The 21,361-nt window shown below is 46.4% G+C and overlaps 1 protein-coding gene across 1 annotated transcript in view; it reads right to left on the bottom strand.

Moving 5' to 3' along the window:
* The window catches only part of LOC106572374 (metalloprotease TIKI1), a 181,371-nt gene that overhangs the window by 110,482 nt on the left and 49,528 nt on the right, over positions 1–21,361 (bottom strand). Inside the window, exons 3-4 of the mRNA XM_082957000.1 lie at positions 8,896–9,042; positions 7,564–7,738 (exon numbers count right to left, since the gene is read on the bottom strand). Of these exons, the coding sequence (XP_082813126.1) occupies positions 7,564–7,738; positions 8,896–9,042 (322 nt within the window). The remainder of the gene's footprint in view (positions 1–7,563; positions 7,739–8,895; positions 9,043–21,361) is intronic.

Genomic DNA, 21,361 nt, shown 5'->3' with positions numbered 1-21,361 from the left:
GACTGCTGTAGGACACCAGCCTAGTTTAGACTGCTGTAGGACACCAGCCTAGTTTAGACTGCTGTAGGACACCAGCCTAGTTCAGACTGCTGTAGGACACCAGCCTAGTTCAGACTGCTGTAGGACACCAGCCTAGTTCAGACTGCTGTAGGACACCAGTCTAATTCAGACTGCTGTAGGACACCAGTCTAATTCAGACTGCTGTAGGACATCAGGCCAGTTCAGACTGCTGTAGGACACCAGCCTAGTTCAGACTGCTGTAGGACACCAGCCTAGTTTAGACTGCTGTAGGACACCAGCCTAGTTCAGACTGCTGTAGGACACCAGCCTAGTTCAGACTGCTGTAGGACACCAGTCTAATTCAGACTGCTGTAGGACATCAGGCCAGTTCAGACTGCTGTAGGACACCAGCCTAGTTTAGACTGCTGTAGGACACCAGCCTAGTTCAGACTGCTGTAGGACACCAGCCTAGTTCAGACTGCTGTAGGACACCAGTCTAGTTCAGACTGCTGTAGGACACCAGCCTAGTTTAGACTGCTGTAGGACACCAGCCTAGTTCAGACTGCTGTAGGACACCAGCCTAGTTTAGACTGCTGTAGGACACCAGCCTAGTTTAGACTGCTGTAGGACCCCAGCCTAGTTCAGACTGCTGTAGGACACCAGCCTAGTTTAGACTGCTGTAGGACACCAGCCTAGTTCAGACTGCTGTAGGACACCAGCCTAGTTTAGACTGCTGTAGGACACCAGCCTAGTTCAGACTGCTGTAGGACACCAGCCTAGTTCAGACTGCTGTAGGACACCAGTCTAGTTCAGACTGCTGTAGGACACCAGTCTAGTTCAGACTGCTGTAGGACACCAGCCTAGTTCAGACTGCTGTAGGACACCAGCCTAGTTCAGACTGCTGTAGGACACCAGCCTAGTTCAGACTGCTGTAGGACACCAGCCTAGTTCAGACTGCTGTAGGACACCAGCCTAGTTCAGACTGCTGTAGGACACCAGGCTAGTTCAGACTGCTGTAGGACACCAGCCTAGTTCAGACTGCTGTAGGACACCAGTGTAATTCAGACTGCTGTAGGACATCAGGCCAGTTCAGACTGCTGTAGGACACCAGCCTAGTTTAGACTGCTGCAGGACACCAGCCTAGTTTAGACTGCTGTAGGACAACAGGCCAGTTCAGACTGCTGTAGGACACCAGCCTAGTTCAGACTGCTGTAGGACACCAGCCTCTAGTTTAGACTGCTGTAGGACACCAGCCTAGTTTAGACTGCTGTAGGACACCAGCCTAGTTTAGACTGCTGTAGGACACCAGCCTAGTTTAGACTGCTGTAGGACACCAGCCTAGTTTAGACTGCTGTAGGACACCAGCCTAGTTTAGACTGCTGTAGGACACCAGCCTAGTTCAGACTGCTGTAGGACACCAGCCTAGTTCAGACTGCTGTAGGACACCAGCCTAGTTTAGACTGCTGTAGGACACCAGCCTAGTTCAGACTGCTGTAGGACACCAGCCTAGTTTAGACTGCTGTAGGACACCAGCCTAGTTTAGACTGCTGTAGGACACCAGCCTAGTTTAGACTGCTGTAGGACACCAGCCTAGTTTAGACTGCTGCAGGACACCAGCCTAGTTCAGACTGCTGTAGGACACCAGCCTAGTTTAGACTGCTGCAGGACACCAGCCTAGTTCAGACTGCTGTAGGACACCAGCCTAGTTTAGACTGCTGTAGGACACCAGCCTAGTTTATACTGCTGTAGGACACCAGCCTAGTTTAGACTGCTGTAGGACACCAGCCTAGTTTAGACTGCTGCAGGACACCAGCCTAGTTCAGACTGCTGTAGGACACCAGCCTAGTTCAGACTGCTGTAGGACACCAGCCTCTAGTTTAGACTGCTCTCTTTCTGCTCCATAGGACAACAGCAGCAGATCCTAAGCAGATATCCTCTGTGATTCAAGGCATTTTTTTTTTTTTTACAGTGACATCAAGTATCAATCTTTCAACCTCATTACTTTTCCTTCTGCCAGCCACCGTGGAGCCAGGAGCCAGGGGTTTGCAAGGGGCTCTGGCGGACAGCCACCCGATAACAGTGTGCCTCGACTGGGACTGGCTCTGCCTCTGGGCTGCCTGGCCTGGAGCTACTGGGACTTTTAGTGCTGGGATGTGAGTTCAACTGAACATGTGTGAGTGTGTGTGTGTGTGTGTGTGTGTGTGTGTGTGTGTGTGTGTGTGTGTGTGTGTGTGTGTGTGTGTGTGTGTGTGTGTGTGTGTGTGTGTGTGTGAGTGGGGTGGGCTTCTACTGATGGGAGTTGAACTCCACAGCCTCCCACTGCTCCACTTCTCTTACCACTGTTACGCACCCCAGCCATGGAAATGACATTCTTGAAATTACTGCTAATGCATAAGTGTGTGTGTGGGTTGGGGTCGTCGTGTGTGTGCGTGTGTATGTGTGTGACTCGCCAGAACGGCTGAGAGACTGAAATCAAAAGGGGGTGGAAAAGTGATCGTTTGGGATTGGCTGTTTCCAACTGTTATCCTTGACACGATACTAAACGGGCTGCTTCCAGCTGTCATCCTTCAGACATTACTAAATGGGGTGTTTCCAACTGTCATCCTACAGACATTACTAAATGGGGTGTTTCCAACTGGCATCCTTCAGACATTACTAAATGGGGTGTTTCCAACTGTCATCCTACAGACATTACTAAATGGGGTGTTTCCAACTGTCATCCTACAGACATTACTAAATGGGGTGTTTCCAACTGTCATCCTACAGACATTACTAAATGGGGTGTTTCCAGCTGTCATCCTTTGACGATACTAAATGGGGTGTTTCCAGCTGTCATCCTTCGACGATACTAAATGGGCTGTTTCCAACTGTCATCCTTTGACGATACTAAATGGGGTGTTTCCAGCTGTCATCCTTCGACGATACTAAACGGGCTGTTTCCAACTGTCATCCTTCAGACATTACTAAATGGGCTGTTTCCAACTGTCATCCTTCAGACATTACTAAATGGGGTGTTTCCAGCTGTCATCCTACAGACATTACTAAATGGGGTGTTTCCAGCTGTCATCCTACAGACATTACCAAATGGGCTCCAAGACACAATGCTCTGAAACCCAAACAGCATATTTCTCACACCACCGACTGAGATAAACACACGCCAGTTTCCACATGATTCACTCTGGCAGAGAGCAAGCCAAGCCCTCTGTCTGTGTCCCAAGTGGCAGCCTATTCTCTATATAGTGTACTACTGTTGACCAGGGCCCATAGGGAATAGGGTGCCATTAAGGACATAGACTATGTCTCTGGCTGCATATCTTTAAAGGGGGTCATTTTAGAGAAATCCTTAAAATATAGATAATAGTTGTGGCTCTATTTCATTTTTCTAAATATCCCAGCCCAGGAGGGACTCGGTTAGAGTCTGAGTGTTTGAGAGTGGTGCCTCCTAGCTGCCTCCTGGGCTGAACAGAACACCTAGGTGGACCGGACAAGGCAGGGATACCAGGGGTTAGAGTCAGGGGTTAGAGTCAGGGATACCAGGGGTTAGAGTCAGGGATACCAGGGGTTAGAGTCAGGGGTTAGAGTCAGGGATACCAGGGGTTAGAGTCAGGGATACCAGGGGTTAGAGTCAGGGATACCAGGGGTTAGAGTCAGGGGTTAGAGTCAGGGATACCAGGGGTTAGAGTCAGGGGTTAGAGTCAGGGGTACCAGGGGTTAGAGTCAGGGATACCAGGGGTTAGAGTCAGGGATACCAGGGGTTAGTCAGGGATACCAGGGGTTAGAGTCAGGGGTACCAGGGGTTAGAGTCAGGGGTTAGAGTCAGGGGTACCAGGGGTTAGAGTCAGGGATACCAGGGGTTAGAGTCAGGGATACCAGGGGTTAGAGTCAGGGGTACCAGGGGTTAGAGTCAGGGGTTAGAGTCAGGGGTACCAGGGGTTAGAGTCAGGGGTTAGAGTCAGGGATACCAGGGGTTAGAGTCAGGGGTTAGAGTCAGGGGTACCAGGGGTTAGAGTCAGGGATACCAGGGGTTAGAGTCAGGGGTACCAGGGGTTAGAGTCAGGGGTTAGAGTCAGGGGTACCAGGGGTTAGAGTCAGGGGTTAGAGTCAGGGGTACTAGGGGTTAAAGTCAGGGGTTAGAGTCAGGGATACCAGGGGTTAGAGTCAGGGATACCAGGGGTTAGAGTCAGGGGTACCAGGGGTTAGAGTCAGGGGTACCAGGGGTTAGAGTCAGGGGTTAGAGTCAGGGGTACCAGGGGTTAGAGTCAGGGGTACCAGGGGTTAGAGTCAGGGGTACCAGGGGTTAGAGTCAGGGGTTAGAGTCAGGGGTACCAGGGGTTAGAGTCAGGGGTTAGAGTCAGGGGTACCAGGGGTTAGAGTCAGGGGTACCAGGGTTGTGCAAAGCCCCGCTCCTAAAGAACTATAGAACCAAGCCAGTACCAAGGCAGGTTTTACTCCTAAAGAACTATAGAACCAAGCCAGTACCAAGGCAGGTTTTACTCCTAAAGAACTATAGAACCAAGCCAGTACCAAGGCAGGTTTTACTCCTAAAGAACTATAGAACCAAGCCAGTACCAAGGCAGGTTTTACTCCTAAAGAACTATAGAACCAAGCCAGTACCAAGGCAGGTTTTACTCCTAAAGAACTATAGAACCAAACCAGTACCAAGGCAGGTTTTACTCCTAAAGAACTATAGAACCAAACCAGTACCAAGGCAGGTTTTACTCCTAAAGAACTATAGAACCAAGCCAGTACCAAGGCAGGTTTTACTCCTAAAGAACTATAGAACCAAACCAGTACCAAGGCAGGTTTTACTCCTAAAGAACTATAGAACCAAGCCAGTACCAAGGCAGGTTTTACTCCTAAAGAACTATAGAACCAAGCCAGTACCAAGGCAGGTTTTACTGCTAAAGAACTATAGAACCAAGCCAGTACCAAGGCAGGTTTTACTGCTACAGTAGGTCCTGAGAATGAGCCCATCCCACAGCTAGCCTGACTTTTTTCATATTTCTCACCGGAGCATGGCGGGGAAGAATGATGGGCCAGGGTACTGTTATTCCATAGTTCTCATCAGAGACATGGCGGTGCAGAACCCTGCTTTTTCATAGTTCTCATCAGAGGCATGGCGGTGCAGAATACTGTTATTCCATAGTTCTCATCAGAGGCATGGCGGTGCAGAATACTGTTATTCCATAGTTCTCATCAGAGGCATGGCGGTGCAGAATACTGTTATTCCATAGTTCTCATCAGAGGCATGGCGGTGCAGAATACTGTTATTCCATAGTTCTCATCAGAGACATGGCGGTGCAGAATACTGTTATTCCATAGTTCTCATCAGAGACATGGCGGTGCAGAATACTGTTATTCCATAGTTCTCATCAGAGACATGGCGGTGCAGAATACTGTTATTTCATAGTTCTCATCAGAGGCATGGCGGTGCAGAATACTGTTATTTCATAGTTCTCATCAGAGGCATGGCGGTGCAGAATACTGTTATTCCATAGTTCTCATCAGAGACATGGCGGTGCAGAATACTGTTATTTCATAGTTCTCATCAGAGACATGGCGGTGCAGAACCCTGCTTTTTCATAGTTCTCATCAGAGGCATGGCGGTGCAGAATACTGTTATTCCATAGTTCTCATCAGAGGCATGGCGGTGCAGAACCCTGCTTTTTCATAGTTCTCATCAGAGGCATGGCGGTGCAGAATACTGTAATTTCATAGTTCTCATCAGAGACATGGCGGTGCAGAATACTGTTATTTCATAGTTCTCATCAGAGGCATGGCAGGAAAGAATGAAGGGCCAGGGTAGTGTTATAAACCTGCATGTCTTTGTTAAACCCTTCTCAGCACTCAACACACCCCCCCCCCCCCCCCCCCCCCCCCCACACACACACACACACACACACACACACACACACACACTCACACTTTGGTTGGTACGGGTCATCATTAATTAAAGGTAACGTCATCCTCCCAAGGCATCAATTTCACACCTCTGGGAAGCGACAGTTTAAAGTAAAACAGAGTTTTTTATATGCAGCAGTAACACACATGATTACAGATGCAAAAAGAACAGCATGTACAGCGGGAGGAAGGAAAGACTGGCAAAACAGAGAGAGAGAGAGAGAGAGAGAGAGAAAGAGAGACAGAGAGAGAGAGACAGACAGATACACAGAGAGAGAGAGAAACAGAGAGAGAGAGAAACAGAGAGAGAGAAACAGAGAGAGACAGAGAGAGAGAGAGAGACAGACAGATACACAGAGAGAGAGAGAGAAACAGAGAGAGAGAGAGAGAAACAGAGAGAGAGAAACAGAGAGAGAGAGACAGAGAGAGAGAGAGAGACAGACAGATACACAGAGAGAGAGAGAGAAACAGAGAGAGAGAGAGAGAGACAGAGAGAGACAGACAGATACACAGAGAGAGAGAGAGAAACAGAGAGAGAGAGAGAGAACAGAGAGAGAGAGAGAGAGAGAGAGAGAGAGAGAGAGAGAGAGAGAGAGAGAGAGAGAGAGAGAGAGACACCTAACTCTCTAGAATGAGACTTGGCAGGAGTAACCACAGCCCTCAACTCTCATCCCTCAGGTCTCAACTCTCTGGTCCATTATAGAGCTCCATTATAAACCTGCTCAGCTTCCAGGTCTCAGGTTAAATGAACCAGACAATGTGGCAACAAGTGGATTCCGGGAATATCACACCTAAATCTCAGAGCGTTGGCATACGGATCACAGCTGGACCCGAGCACGATCGGCAGGTCAAAAGAGGGCATGCAATGCTTATAAGAGACGGTCTTCCCAGTTCTGTAGGGTTCGATCTTTATCTTCTTCAGTCTAGCAAAGCCTTCTCTGTTCTGCCGTGCTCACAAAGAGAACCATTTAAACTGTTTGTTCTAAAGTAGCTTAAATCAGATTTAAGTTTCAACACGTTTAATTTAATGCCTGACCTCAGCCTGAACCAAGATGGTGCCCTATTCCCTTTTATAGTGCACTAGTTCTGACCAGACCCCATAGGGAATAGGGTGCCATTTGATGAGACCCCATAGGGAATAGGGTGGCATTTGACCAGACCCCATAAGGAATTGGGTACCACCTCATAAAACATTTTAGAAGGAGAGGGTACTGGAGTACTGATAACAGGGGTGCCAATAATTTTGAACCGGTCTTTGTTCGATTAAAAAAAAAAAATACTTAAAATATCTTTCTCTGAGCAACTGCATTAGTATAAAAAATATATAATTTCCCATTTTTTTTGTTCATACAACATAGCTCAGTATTTGTTATTTTATACAGTCATTTTTTGTTGTTGCTTATCTTTATCAAGGGTGCCAATAATTACAGACAAGACCGTTGAAACAGTCAGCTCATAACCAGTGTAGTTAAGACGATTCACTTTTCATAGCAAAGGCTAACCACAACATTGTTATAGGCTTACACACCAACCTACAAAATTATGATCTCAAAGAATCTTGGATTCCTTTCTCCTTATCTTTGGCATCAGAGTGTATGATCTTTAATCATCCTCCTTCTCCTCTTCCTCATCATCATCATCATCATCATCATCCTCACTGACCTGCTCCGAAGGCGAAGAAGAAGCTGTTGTCAGGGTGTTCCTCCATCAGAGCCTTGACCCTGTTCCCCATCCTGTCGTTCCTCTTGTAGATCAGTTCCTGTCTGAAGTAGCTGTCGATCTCCTGGGCTGTTATCTGTTCGCTGGGGCGCAGGGTCACATTGTTGAAGTTGGGGACCTGTAGGGGGGTGATGAGCAGTGAGAGATTTTATCCATCAGGTCTGAACTAAATGGGTCAGAAATGTAAAAAGTGCCGTAAAGATAAGGTGATACCAATGGGTCTCTTCTTTGGGCTTGTAGGGTCGTTAGTGTTAGGGGTCGTTAGTGTTAGGGGTCGTTAGTGTTAGGGGTCGTTAGTGTCAGGGGTTAGGAGTAACGGGGTGTGGTGGTTGTTAGCGTTAGGGGTCGTTAGTGTTAGGGGTCATTAGTAATAGGGGTCGTTAGTGTTAGGGGTCGTTAGTGTTAGGGGTCGTTAGTGTTAGGGGTCGTTAGTGTTAGGGGTCGTTAGTGTTAGGGGTCGTCAGTGTTAGGGGTCGTCAGTGTTAGGGGTCGTTAGTGTTAGGGGTCGTTAGTATTAGGGGTCGTTAGTGTTAGGGGTCGTTAGTATTAGGGGTCGTTAGTGTTAGGGGTCGTTAGTGTTAGGGGTTGTTAGTGTTAGGGGTCGTTAGTGTCAGGGGTTAGGAGTAACAGGGTGTGGTGGTTGTTAGTGTTAGGGGTCGTTAGTGTTAGGGGTTGTAGTGTTAGGGGTCGTTAGTGTCAGGGGTTAGGAGTAACGGGGTGTGGTGGTTGTAGTGTTAGGGGTTGTAGTGTTAGGGGTCGTTAGTGTTAGGGGTCGTTAGTATTAGGGGTCGTTAGTATTAGGGGTCGTTAGTGTTAGGGTCGTTAGTGTTATGGGTCGTTAGTGTTAGGGGTCGTTAGTGTTATGGGTCGTTAGTGTTAGGGGTCGTTAGTGTTAGGGGTCGTTAGTGTTAGGGGTCGTTAGTGTTAGGGGTCGTTAGTGTTAGGGGTCGTTAGTATTAGGGGTCGTTAGTGTTAGGGGTCGTTAGTGTCAGGGGTTAGGAGTAACAGGGTGTGGTGGTCGTTAGTGTTAGGGGTCGTTAGTGTTAGAGGTCGTTAGTGTTAGGGGTCGTTAGTGTTAGGGGTCGTTAGTGTTAGGGGTTGTAGTGTTAGGGGTCGTTAGTGTTAGGGGTCGTTAGTGTTAGGGGTCGTTAGTGTTATGGGGTTGTTAGTGTTAGGGGTAACGGAGTGTGGTGGTTGTAGTGTTAGGGGTCGTTAGTGTTAGGGGTTGTAGCGTTAGGGGTCGTTAGTGTTGTGTTAGTGGTGGTTGTAACTGACCTGAGAGGTGTCATGGTTGAAGATGATGGAGTTGAGGTCTCCACAGTTGTAGTGCTTGATGAGGTCCTCAGTGGTGTAGGAGCCCTGCAGACTGCCTGCTCTCACACTCTCCTGCTGTACAAGGGTCTGGTTCAGGGCAAAGATCACCTGTAGATAGGGAAATATCCACTTTTACTACACGATCAATACCTGGATATTCACTTTCTATATGACCAGAGAGGGAACAGAAGACAAGAATATTTACTAAATACATGATAAATAGAAGGTAAGGAATCATTTTGTATTTAACAATATAAGTAATACCACTCTACCTATCATTATTGTATTTAGTAATACCACCCTACCTATCATTATGTATATTAAAAATCCAAAAACACATTTTAAGTGAAACTAGGCATGGGTCTGAAGCCGAGAAATTCACATGAGCACCACAATGCCTACTCCACCCATGCTCTACCAAGGTTTTCCATCCCACAGCTTTGACCTACTACAGTAGTTATGTTGGTATTGTACTTCAGACTATGTGTATGCAGGTTGCTAAGGATTCAAACCTTCTCAAACAGCGTTTATTTTTAGCAAACTGATCTCGCGTAAGACAATCGAGCAAGCTCCTGGAAAATATAGAAATAATCAACATGAAAATTAACCTTATAGTTTACTGTAGAAAGATCTAGTACTACATTACTTGTAAACAAAAAGTGAGTTATGACTAAATATAACATTTACAAGCAAATTTACATTCATCAGGTATAGTCAACTTTGTAAATACAACTCAGGGATGGCCACAATTGCTCTTGACAAGCTATCGGTTTATGCCTCATTTTTTGTTCAAGTCCAGGTCTGCTACACCATTCAGGTCTTGATGAACAGCTGAGGCCTTGATAAACAGCTGAGGTCTTGATAAACAGCTGAGGTCTTGATGAACAGCTGAGGTCTTGATAAACAGCTGAGGCCTTGATGAACAGCTGAGGTCTTGATAAACAGCTGAGGCCTTGATGAACAGCTCATGTCTTGATGAACAGCTGAGGTCTTGATGAACAGCTGAGGTCTTGATGAACAGCTGAGGCCTTGATGAACAGCTCAGGTCTTGATAAACAGCTGAGGTCTTGATGAACAGCTGAGGTCTCGATGAACAGCTGAGGCCTTGATAAACAGCTCAGGTCTTGATGAACAGCTCAGGTCTTGATAAACAGCTCAGGTCTTGATAAACAGCTGAGGTCTTGATAAACAGCTGAGGCCTTGATGAACAGCTCAGGTCTTGATGAACAGCTCAGGTCTTGATAAACAGCTCAGGTCTTGATAAACAGCTGAGGTCTTGATAAACAGCTGAGGCCTTGATGAACAGCTCAGGTCTTGATGAACAGCTCAGGTCTTGATGAACAGCTCAGGTCTTGATGAACAGCTGAGGTCTTGATAAACAGCTGAGGTCTTGATGAACAGCTCAGGTCTTGATGAACAGCTCAGGTCTTGATAAACAGCTCAGGTCTTGATGAACAGCTCAGGTCTTGATGAACAGCTCAGGTCTTGATGAACAGCTCAGGTCTTGATAAACAGCTGAGGTCTTGATAAACAGCTGAGGCCTTGATGCACAGCTCAGGTCTTGATGAACAGCTCAGGTCTTGATAAACAGCTCAGGTCTTGATAAACAGCTGAGGTCTTGATAAACAGCTGAGGCCTTGATGAACAGCTCAGGTCTTGATGAACAGCTGAGGCCTTGATGAACAGCTCAGGTCTTGATAAACAGCTGAGGTCTTGATAAACAGCTGAGGTCTTGATAAACAGCTCAGGTCTTGATAAACAGCTGAGGTCTTGATAAACAGCTGAGGCCTTGATGAACAGCTGAGGCCTTGATGAACAGCTCAGGTCTTGATGAACAGCTGAGGCCTTAATGAACAGCTGAGGCCTTAATGAACAGCTGAGTGGTAGAATCAGGTGTGGTAGCACTGGGCTTGAACAGAAAAGCCTCCATAACCCTGTTATTATGATAACACCCTAAAACAAACACTGTAACAAATCACAAACTGCCGAGAAACACCTGCAAAATACAAAGCTCATTAGACAACTCTCTTAATAAGAGAAATTATAAACTTCAGCTACAAATAAGTAATGCTGTACACAGCTTGCCAACTCCAGTAAAAAGCAGCCATCTTCATTTATAAATGGCAGCATTGGAACCGAACATACGTTTTAAGTATTGATAGTGTGTTTAAGCACCATGTTAACCGCATGCCTATGAATTGGCATAACGCCTCAGTGTGATCGACGGCGTCGTTGCGTTTTGACACACCAGAATTACATTTATTTCCAATGGAACGCTGCGTTTGCCTTGAGGCAGTTGCAGTGTGGTACGTACGTTGGATTTATCAAAACGTATTGGTCAAACTGTAGGCCGTAGACGGCTTGACAGAAATGGTAGCAGGAGGTGAATGTTGAACTGTTGTTTCACACATATCCAGATGATGCTGTCGTTTGTTTGTCAGTTCCACATGGGACAGCTTGTATTTCTCCGTGACAGGCGCATTCCCACAATCCGCCACTCTGCCATAAAGCACTGTGTCCCTAGGCAGTACCATAGGGATGGTTAGGGATCTCATGGATGAGGGCAATGAGTTCTGTATGTAAAAGTGTTGGTCTCATGTTTCATGAGCTGAAATAGAAGATCCCAGAAATGTTCCAAATGCACAAAAAGCGTATTTCTCTCAAATTTTGTGCAGAAATTTGTTCACATCCCTGTCAGTGAGCATTTCTTCTTTTGCCAAGATAATTCATCCACCTGACAGGTGTGGCATATCAAGAAGCTGATTAAACAGCATGATCATTACACATGTGCACCTTGTGCTGGGGACAATAAAAGGCCACACGAACAACACAGATGCCACAGATGTCTAAAGTTTTGAGGGAGCGTGCAATTTGCAATGCTGACTTCAGGAATGTCAACCAGAGCTGTTGCCAGAGAATTTAATGTTAATTTCTCTACCATAAGCCGCCTCCGGCGTCATCTTAGAGAATTTGGCAGTACGTCCAACCTGCCTCACAACCTCAGACCACGTGTATGGTGTTGTGTGGGCGAGCGGTTTGCTGATGTCAACGAGGTGAACAGAGTGCCCCATGGTGTCTATATTGGCAGGCATAAGCTACGGACAACAAATCCTTTATGGACTCTGCAATCTCATTCTTATCCGTCGCCTAGATATTGAGCGAGTTCTGGGCAAAACAATTGTCTGACGACCCTAATGCTGACGACCCTAATGCTGACGACCCTAATGCTGACGACGACCCTAATGCTGACGACGACCCTAATGCCGACGACCCTAATGCCGACGACCCTAATGCTGACGACCCTAATGCCGACGACCCTGTTAAATATCCGGTATGTGGTTCTCGGTAACAGCCAGACGGCTCATGACGAGAGGAGGGGAGGGTGTTGTGTACCTCCAAGTCGATTTTGCGAATTTTCATCGATATTGGTGTCATATTGGCTTAGATGATGACGTTAGAGAGATTTGAATTGAACACTGAGCTTCAACCAATACCTAGAGGTCATTATCATGTTTTGTTCTCTGATAATATCATCCCAGATAAACATCACAACATTGATCTGTAGCTACTATCATACTAAACTCACAGAATTAGAAGTCTACCGCAGCCAGATGTGCTCATACAAATGGCTCTGTCTACTGGTTCAATAGTTTATATACAAAATAGATTGGAGGAGAATAAACCAGGGAGAATAAACCGGGGAGAATAAACCGGGAGAATAAACCGGGAGAATAAACCGGGGAGAATAAACCGGGAGTATAAACCAGGGAGTATAAACCAGGGAGAATAAACCGGGAGAATAAACCGGGGAGAATAAACCGAGGAGAATAAACCGGGAGAATAAACCGGGAGAATAAACCGGGGAGTATAAACCAGGGAGAATAAACCGGGGAGTATAAACCGGGGAGAATAAACCGGGGAGAATAAACCGGAGAGAATAAACCGGGAGTATAAACCAGGGAGAATAAACCGGGGAGAATAAACCGGGAGAATAAACCGGGAGAATAAACCGGGGAGAATAAACCGGGAGAATAAACCGGGAGAATAAACCGGGAGAATAAACCGGGGAGAATAAACCTGGGAGTATAAACCGGGGAGAATAAACCGGGGAGAATAAACCGGGGAGAATAAACCGGGAGAATAAACCGGGAGAATAAACCGGGGAGAATAAACCGGGAGAATAAACCGGGAGTATAAACCAGGGAGAATAAACCGGGGAGTATAAACCAGGGAGAATAAACCGGGGAGAATAAACCGGAGAGAATAAACCGGGAGTATAAACCAGGGAGAATAAACCGGGGAGAATAAACCGGGAGAATAAACCGGGAGAATAAACCGGGGAGAATAAACCGGGAGAATAAACCGGGAGAATAAACCGGGAGAATAAACCAGGGAGTATAAACCTGGGAGTATAAACCGGGGAGAATAAACCGGGGAGAATAAACCGGGGAGAATAAACCGGGGAGAATAAACCGGGGAGAATAAACCGGGGAGAATAAACCGGGAGAATAAACCGGGGAGAATAAACCGGGAGAATAAACCGGGGAGAATAAACCGGGGAGAATAAACCGGGGTGAATAAACCGGGAGAATAAACCGGGAGAATAAACCGGAGAGAATAAACCGGGGAGAATAAACCGGGAGAATAAACCGGGAGAATAAACCGGAGAGAATAAACCAGGGAGAATAAACCGGGAGAATAAACCTGGGAGTATAAACCTGGGAGTATAAACCGGGGAGTATTTAGTCTTGTAAGCCTTGAGGTCACAGGTCTGGCCTGCGTTTGCTCTGAAGCACAAATGACTTAGTGGAAAACATTATTTACAGAGATGAACGTCCTCCCCCCCATTCATTGGACTGGGTCTAGCAACTGGTACAGAGACTGAGCGGGTCTATAATAACAGGAGGATGCATCAGTGTCTATATTAGACTGTACTGTATTTTATTTTTATTTTTTATTTATTTTTATTTCACCTTTATTTAACCAGGTAGGCAAGTTGAGAACAAGTTCTCATTTACAATTGCAACCTGGCCAAGATAAAGCAAAGCAGTTCGACAACATACAACAACACAGAGTTACACATGGAGTAAAACAAACATACAGTCAATAATACAGTAGAAAAATAAGTCTATATACAATGTGAGCAAATTAGGTGAGATAAGGGAGGTAAAGGCAAAAAAGGCCATGGTGGCAAAGTAAATACAATATAGCAAGTAAAACACTGGAATGGTAGATTTGTAGTAGAAGAAAGTGCAAAGTAGAAATAGAAATAATGGGGTGCAAAGGAGCAAAATAAATAAATAAATAAATACAGTAGGGGAAGAGGTAGTTGTTTGGGCTAATTATAGATGGGCTATGTACAGGTGCAGTGATCTGTGAGCTGCTCTGACAGCTGGTGCTTAAAGCTAGTGAGGGAGATAAGTGTTTCCAGTTTCAGTGATTTTTTACCAGGCATGTCAGTTAAGAACAAATTCTTATTTACAATGACGGCCTACCCCAGCTAAACCCAAACCCGGACGACGCTGGGACAATTGTGCGCCGCCCGATGGGACTCCCAATCACGGCCAGATGTGATACTTTATTAGTTGAGTGACAACCTATGTAATTTGCTAGGTTATTGTAATCTACGCGCTGTTGTAAATTGTGTTTTACTGGAATGAAAAGTGAGATGCTAGAGATAGCTCTCACGTCGGGCTATAGGCTACCAGCTAAACGGGTTTTACAATAAATTACATTTTTATTGTTCAGGTTCACCATCAGCAATAGTTTTGGTAGTTTTGCTTTAAACAATCAGTGTATGTGGTCGTTTTTTAGATATGCATGATACAGATGATCATTTATAAAGAGGACAGCAATCACTTTTGACAGCAATCACTGCATTGCCGACGCCAGAGGAGAAAAGAATATCACTCCGTAAAAACTTCCAAATGGTCCAAAACCACTCGATTTTGAGATGGGGGGGAATCCTAAATGGTGCTATATACTCACTGGCTGTAAACAATAAACATGTATACATTACTAGCTGAAAATCTTAATCTGTGGGAAGGGGAGGCCCCTTCCCACAATCTGGTAGTGGGGTGGTAGATGTCTAGTCTCCATTATGGCTCTAATCTGATAGTGGTAGTGGGGTGGTAGATGTCTCCATTATGGCTCTAACCTGATAGTGGTAGTGAGGTGGTAGATGTCTCCATTATGGCTCTAATCTGATAGTGGTAGTGGGGTGGTAGATGTCTCCATTATGGCTCTAACCTGATAGTGGTAGTGGGGTGGTAGATGTCTCCATTATGGCTCTAACCTGATAGTGGTAGTGGGGTGGTAGATGTCTAGTCTCCATTATGGCTCTAATCTGATAGTGGTAGTGGGGTGGTAGATGTCTCCATTATGGCTCTAATCTGGTAGTGGTAGTGGGGTGTTAGATGTCTAGTCTCCATTATGGCTCTAATCTGATAGTGGTAGTGGGGTGGTAGATGTCTCCATTATGGCTCTAACCTGATAGTGGTAGTGGGGTGGTAGATGTCTCCATTATGGCTCTAATCTGATAGTGGTAGTGGGGTGGTAGATGTCTCCATTATGGCTCTAATCTGATAGTGGTAGTGGGGTGGTAGATGTCTCCATTATGGCTCTAATCTGATAGTGGTAGTGGGGTGGTAGATGTCTAGTCTCCATTATGGCTCTAATCTGATAGTGGTAGTGGGGTGGTAGATGTCTCCATTATGGCTCTAATCTGATAGTGGTAGTGGGGTGGTAGATGTCTCCATTATGGCTCTAATCTGATAGTGGTAGATGTCTAGTCTCCATTATGGCTCTAATCTGATAGTGGTAGTGGGGTGGTAGATGTCTCCATTGTGGCTCTAATCTGATAGTGGTAGATGTCTAGTCTCCATTATGGCTCTAATCTGATAGTGGTAGATGTCTAGTCTCCATTATGGCTCTAATCTGACATCTACCACTAATCTGATAGTGGTAGATGTCTCCATTATGGCTCTAATCTGATAGTGGTAGTGGGGTGGTAGATGTCTAGTCTCCATTATGGCTCTAATCTGGTAGTGGTAGTGGGGTGGTAGATGTCTAGTCTCCATTATGGCTCTAATCTGATAGTGGTAGTGGGGTGGTAGATGTCTCCATTATGGCTCTAATCTGATAGTGGTAGTGGGGTGGTAGATGTCTAGTCTCCATTATGGCTCTAATCTGATAGTGGTAGTGGGGTGGTAGATGTCTAGTCTCCATTGTGGCTCTAATCTGATAGTGGTAGATGTCTAGTCTCCATTATGGCTCTAATCTGATAGTGGTAGATGTCTAGTCTCCATTATGGCTCTAATCTGACATCTACCACTAATCTGATAGTGGTAGATGTCTCCATTATGGCTCTAATCTGATAGTGGTAGTGGGGTGGTAGATGTCTAGTCTCCATTATGGCTCTAATCTAATAGTGGTAGTGGTGTGGTAGATGTCTCCATTATGGCTCTAATCTGATAGTGGTAGTGGGGTGGTAGATGTCTCCATTATGGCTCTAATCTGATAGTGGTAGATGTCTAGTCTCCATTATGGCTCTAATCTGGTAGTGGTAGTGGGGTGGTAGATGTCTAGTCTCCATTATGGCTCTAATCTAATAGTGGTAGTGGTGTGGTAGATGTCTCCATTATGGCTCTAATCTGATAGTGGTAGTGGGGTGGTAGATGTCTCCATTATGGCTCTAATCTGATAGTGGTAGATGTCTAGTCTCCATTATGGCTCTAATCTGATAGTGGTAGTGGGGTGGTAGATGTCTCCATTATGGCTCTAATCTGATAGTGGTAGTTGTGGTAGATATCTAGTCTCCATTATGGCTCAGATCAGGTACATACACCATAGCCATACATGATTAACACACACGCTCGTGTGCACATAGAAGTCAGCACAGACAGATCCAGCTTGTTTCAAACTAATAGGTATGGTTCCTGTATCGTATCCAGATACAAAAGATGCACATCCCTACTAACCATCGATGCCAATAACTATCCAGTGAAAGTAAACTGAAAGCCATTTAATCATAGACATATTGGGATGTCTGGGAATGAAACCTACAAGACCTGGATGTTTGGGAATCCAAAATATAATCAAAGAATGGAATGTTTCTTCCTACAAAATTCTACTTGTTTTTCTGCGAGTTCTGTTGGAACAGCTTCCTCTACTATTGGTGTCACCACGGAATCTTCCTGTGTCACCACGGAATCTTCCTGTGTCACCACGGAATCTTCCTGTGTCACCACGGAATCTTCCTGTGTTTCCCTGCTGGCCCTGTGTTTCCCTGCTGGCCCTGTGTTTCCCTGCTGGCCCTGTGTTTCCCTGCTGGCCCTGTGTTTCCCTGCTGGCCCTGTGTTTCCCTGCTGGCCCTGTGTTTCCCTGCTGGCCCTGTGTTTCCCTGCTGGCCCTGTGTTTCCCTGCTGGCCCTGTGTTTCCCTGCTGGCCCTGTCCAGGCCTCTTAAACATCCTGTTCACCACGACACACTGCGACTTGAAACCCCAGAGCTCTTCATCAACCCACCATTGATCCCTCACAATGGCTCTCCCCTCACAAAAAAAAAAAAAAATCCCCCAAAAATAACACGTCTATTTGTTTCTCAACAGCGAAAGTAAATCAAGCAGCCAGGCGTAGCGTGCGAGTCCGCAGCCACAGCTATGTGATGTGTGCAGGGATATGCATGGATAAGGGGGGGGGGGGGGGGGGGGGGGCACATGAATATATATTTATATGCACACCCCTACACCGGGACCTTTTTCATGTGTTGTTTTCGACAGTGTTCAGATGACACTTTTCTTCCTCCGGCGTTCATTGTAGTCGGGGGATGGTATTGGAGAAGAGGGCAGAGTTCAGCAGATGCCTTCTTGTCTGCTACAAAGGGCCCCCCCCCCCCCTCCCTCCCGTCAACCTCTCCACTCCCCGCACTTTCATCAGCTCTTGATCAAAGCTGTACTCTGCATATGAAAAGGGTCCCGGCTTTATGCTGCTCAAATTAGCCTATCGCCACCCCGCAAGCCTCCCAAGTCCTCAACAAAACCCTTCACATCTGTTCTGTCCAGACTTCATCTTCAGGGACTTTTCTCAGCCCTCGCCTCACAGCCCTTTTTAGCCCATTACATTATGGTTGCGGAGGGAGGAGTGCAGATCACTCATACAGAAAAAAGAGGAGAAAAGAGGGGAGGGAAGAAGAGAGAGAGCGAGAGAGAGCGAGAGAGAGAGGGAGAGAGAGGGAGGGAGAGGGAGAGAGAGAGAGACAGGGAGAGAGAGAGAGAGAGAGAAGGAGAGCTGAATGAATGACATTTCTTCCTGTGATCTCTTCTCTGTTGTGGTTATGCCGTGGATTAGTTGGGTGCATTTTCCCACTCACTCGCTCCACTTCTCTTTCCATTTACTCTCTCTTTCTTTACTTCTTTCTTTCTCTCTTTCTCACTCTCACTCCTCTTCTCTCTCCATTCAGTGTTTCTGCTATAAGAGCTGTGATGGTGTGTGTGCTCACTACACCTCAGATACTAGTGGGCTCTAATCAAGGCACAGTAGCCAATGAAAGTCAATAATTCTCCCTTTTATCGTGGAAATGTTACTTGTTGGAGTAGAATGGAATGTGTCCAAGCAAATCATATTTTGTTGTTGTTGTTGTTGTACTAGTACTTTTCCTACAGATTGTTTTGTTCTTCTTCTTAATAGTAAACCATTCTCCTCTCATTCAATTTACAACAAGTAAAACATTTACCGAGGAAGTTGGTTAAATCAACATGGAAAAGCATGTTGATGACGAGGACGAAGCTAGCCAGATGTGCTATATAAGGAACATGTACACCTGCCCATCACATCCTTATTTGATGACTGTTGACTACTCAATTAATAAACATTAAACCAATTAGCCACTACTCTTGTCTCTTGCCTGTAGCTCTGTGGCTGGAGTCCAGCAATCCAGTGTTTTGGGGAAGTTTTCCTGTCCGACAAGCATCGTCACAATAGGTACGTCCCAAAATGGCACTCTATACCCTACAGAGTGCACTACTTTTGACCAGAGCCTTAGGGGCCCTTGTTCAAGGGTAGTACTGTATGTAGGGAATTAGGGTGTCATTTTGGGACGTACTCGATGATCCCAGCAGCCAACCAGCCAGCTGAATGGTCTCTTGGCCTCGGGAACACAAGAACAAATGAAGACTTCCAGCTGTTTCTTCTCTGTCCACCGTGTTAGACTTCCAGCTGTTTCTTCTCTGTCCATCGTGTTAGACTTCCAGCTGTTTCTTCTCTGTCCATCGTGTTAGACTTCCAGCTGTTTCTTCTCTGTCCATCGTGTTAGACTTCCAACTGTTTTTTCTCTGTCCATCGTGTTAGGCACGAAAGATGCTATCAAAGAAACCCTCAACTTTATGGCAAAAAGCTTCACAGGCTGTACACATGATCTGTCAGACGCTTTCTTCTGTTTTTCTATTAAACTCACAGAGGCTCTACAGAGAAATGCAGACTGAAATCGCTCGACAAAATAAAAAATGGCGCAGACAGAAGAAATGTCTCGGGGGGGGGGGGAAATACATTCTGGCGTAGACCTATTCAATGACAGTTTACAGTTTACAGCGGTAAACGGAGTTCTTTAAGGAAGTTAAGATGTTAAGAGAGGAAACCTGAGAATAAGAGCAGACTAATTCAAAACAGACTACCAGTTAGGTGAATAAAACACTATAACTACGTCCCAAATAGCGCCCTATTCCCTATGTAGCGCACTGCCACTCCGGTCAATAGTAGTGCACTATATAGGGAATAGTGTTCCATTTGGGATGCATGAAGTGACAGGATTAGAGGAGAGTGGTAGAGAGGTTCATGCATGTTGGTTTAAATCCAGTCAGTCGTTCAAAAAAAGTATTGTGTGCTACTAAACTGAAATTTTGGACATACCACAACTGAACCTTTCCTACGCTCGGGAAGAAAGAGACACATTATGTAGTGGTAACGGGCAGTAGCTCCTCACTGGAGGGCTTGGTCAGGGAAGGAAGTAACTGGTTGGTCTTGGGGAGATTTGAAGGACACAGCCTGTAGTTTAGCCTGGCATCAGCCATGTCCTGCAGTTTAGCCTGGCATCAGCCATGTCCTGTAGTTTAGCCTGGCATCAGCCATGTCCTGTAGTTTAGCCTGGAATCAGCCATGTCCTGTAGCTTAGCCTGGCATCAGTCATGTCCTGTAGTTTAGCCTGGCATCAGCCATGTCCTGTAGTTTAGCCTGGCATCAGCCATGTCCTGTAGTTTAGCCTGGCATCAGCCATGTCCTGTAGTTTAGCCTGGCATCAGCCATGTCCTGTAGTTTAGCCTGGCATCAGCCATGTCCTGTAGTTTAGCCTGGCATCAGCCATGTCCTGTAGTTTAGCCTGGCATCAGCCATGTCCTGTAGTTTAGCCTGGCATCAGCCATGTCCTGTAGTTTAGCCTGGCATCAGCCATGTCCTGTAGTTTGACCTGTGGTTGAGGACAGCATCTCTTATACATGTAAACTCATTTAGGGCGAGGTAGAGGAGTTTGACCAGACTGTAGTGGTCAGGGCGAGGTACAGGAGTTTGACCAGACTGTAGTGGTCAGGGCGAGGTACAGGAGTTTGACCAGACTGTTGTGGTCAGGGCGAGGTAGAGGAGTTTGACCAGACTGTTGTGGTCAGGGCGAGGTACAGGAGTTTGACCAGACTGTAGTGGTCAGGGCGAGGTACAGGAGTTTGACCAGACTGTAGTGGTCAGGGCGAGGTAGAGGAGTTTGACCAGACTGTAGTGGTCAGGGCGAGGTACAGGAGTTTGACCAGACTGTAGTGGTCAGGGCGAGGTAGAGGAGTTTGACCAGACTGTTGTGGTCAGGGCGAGGTAGAGGAGTTTGACCAGACTGTAGTGGTCAGGGCGAGGTAGAGGAGTTTGACCAGACTGTAGTGGTCAGGGCGAGGTAGAGGAGTTTGACCAGACTGTAGTGGTCAGGGCGAGGTACAGGAGTTTGACCAGACTGTTGTGGTCAGGGCGAGGTAGAGGAGTTTGACCAGACTGTAGTGGTCAGGGCGAGGTACAGGAGTTTGACCAGACTGTTGTGGTCAGGGCGAGGTAGAGGAGTTTGACCAGACTGTAGTGGTCAGGGCGAGGTACAGGAGTTTGACCAGACTGTTGTGGTCAGGGCGAGGTACAGGAGTTTGACCAGACTGTAGTGGTCAGGGCGAGGTACAGGAGTTTGACCAGACTGTAGTGGTCAGGGCGAGGTAGAGGAGTTTGACCAGACTGTAGTGGTCAGGGCGAGGTACAGGAGTTTGACCAGACTGTAGTGGTCAGGGCGAGGTAGAGGAGTTTGACCAGACTGTTGTGGTCAGGGCGAGGTAGAGGAGTTTGACCAGACTGTTGTGGTCAGGGCGAGGTACAGGAGGAGTTTGACCAGACTGTAGCGGTCAGGGCAATGTAGAG

The sequence above is a fragment of the Salmo salar genome, chromosome 01, assembly GCF_965601325.2.
Source record: "Salmo salar chromosome 01, fSalSal1, whole genome shotgun sequence".
Classification (NCBI taxonomy): Eukaryota; Metazoa; Chordata; class Actinopteri; order Salmoniformes; family Salmonidae; genus Salmo; species Salmo salar.
This window is presented reverse-complemented; position numbering and strand designations above follow the sequence as displayed.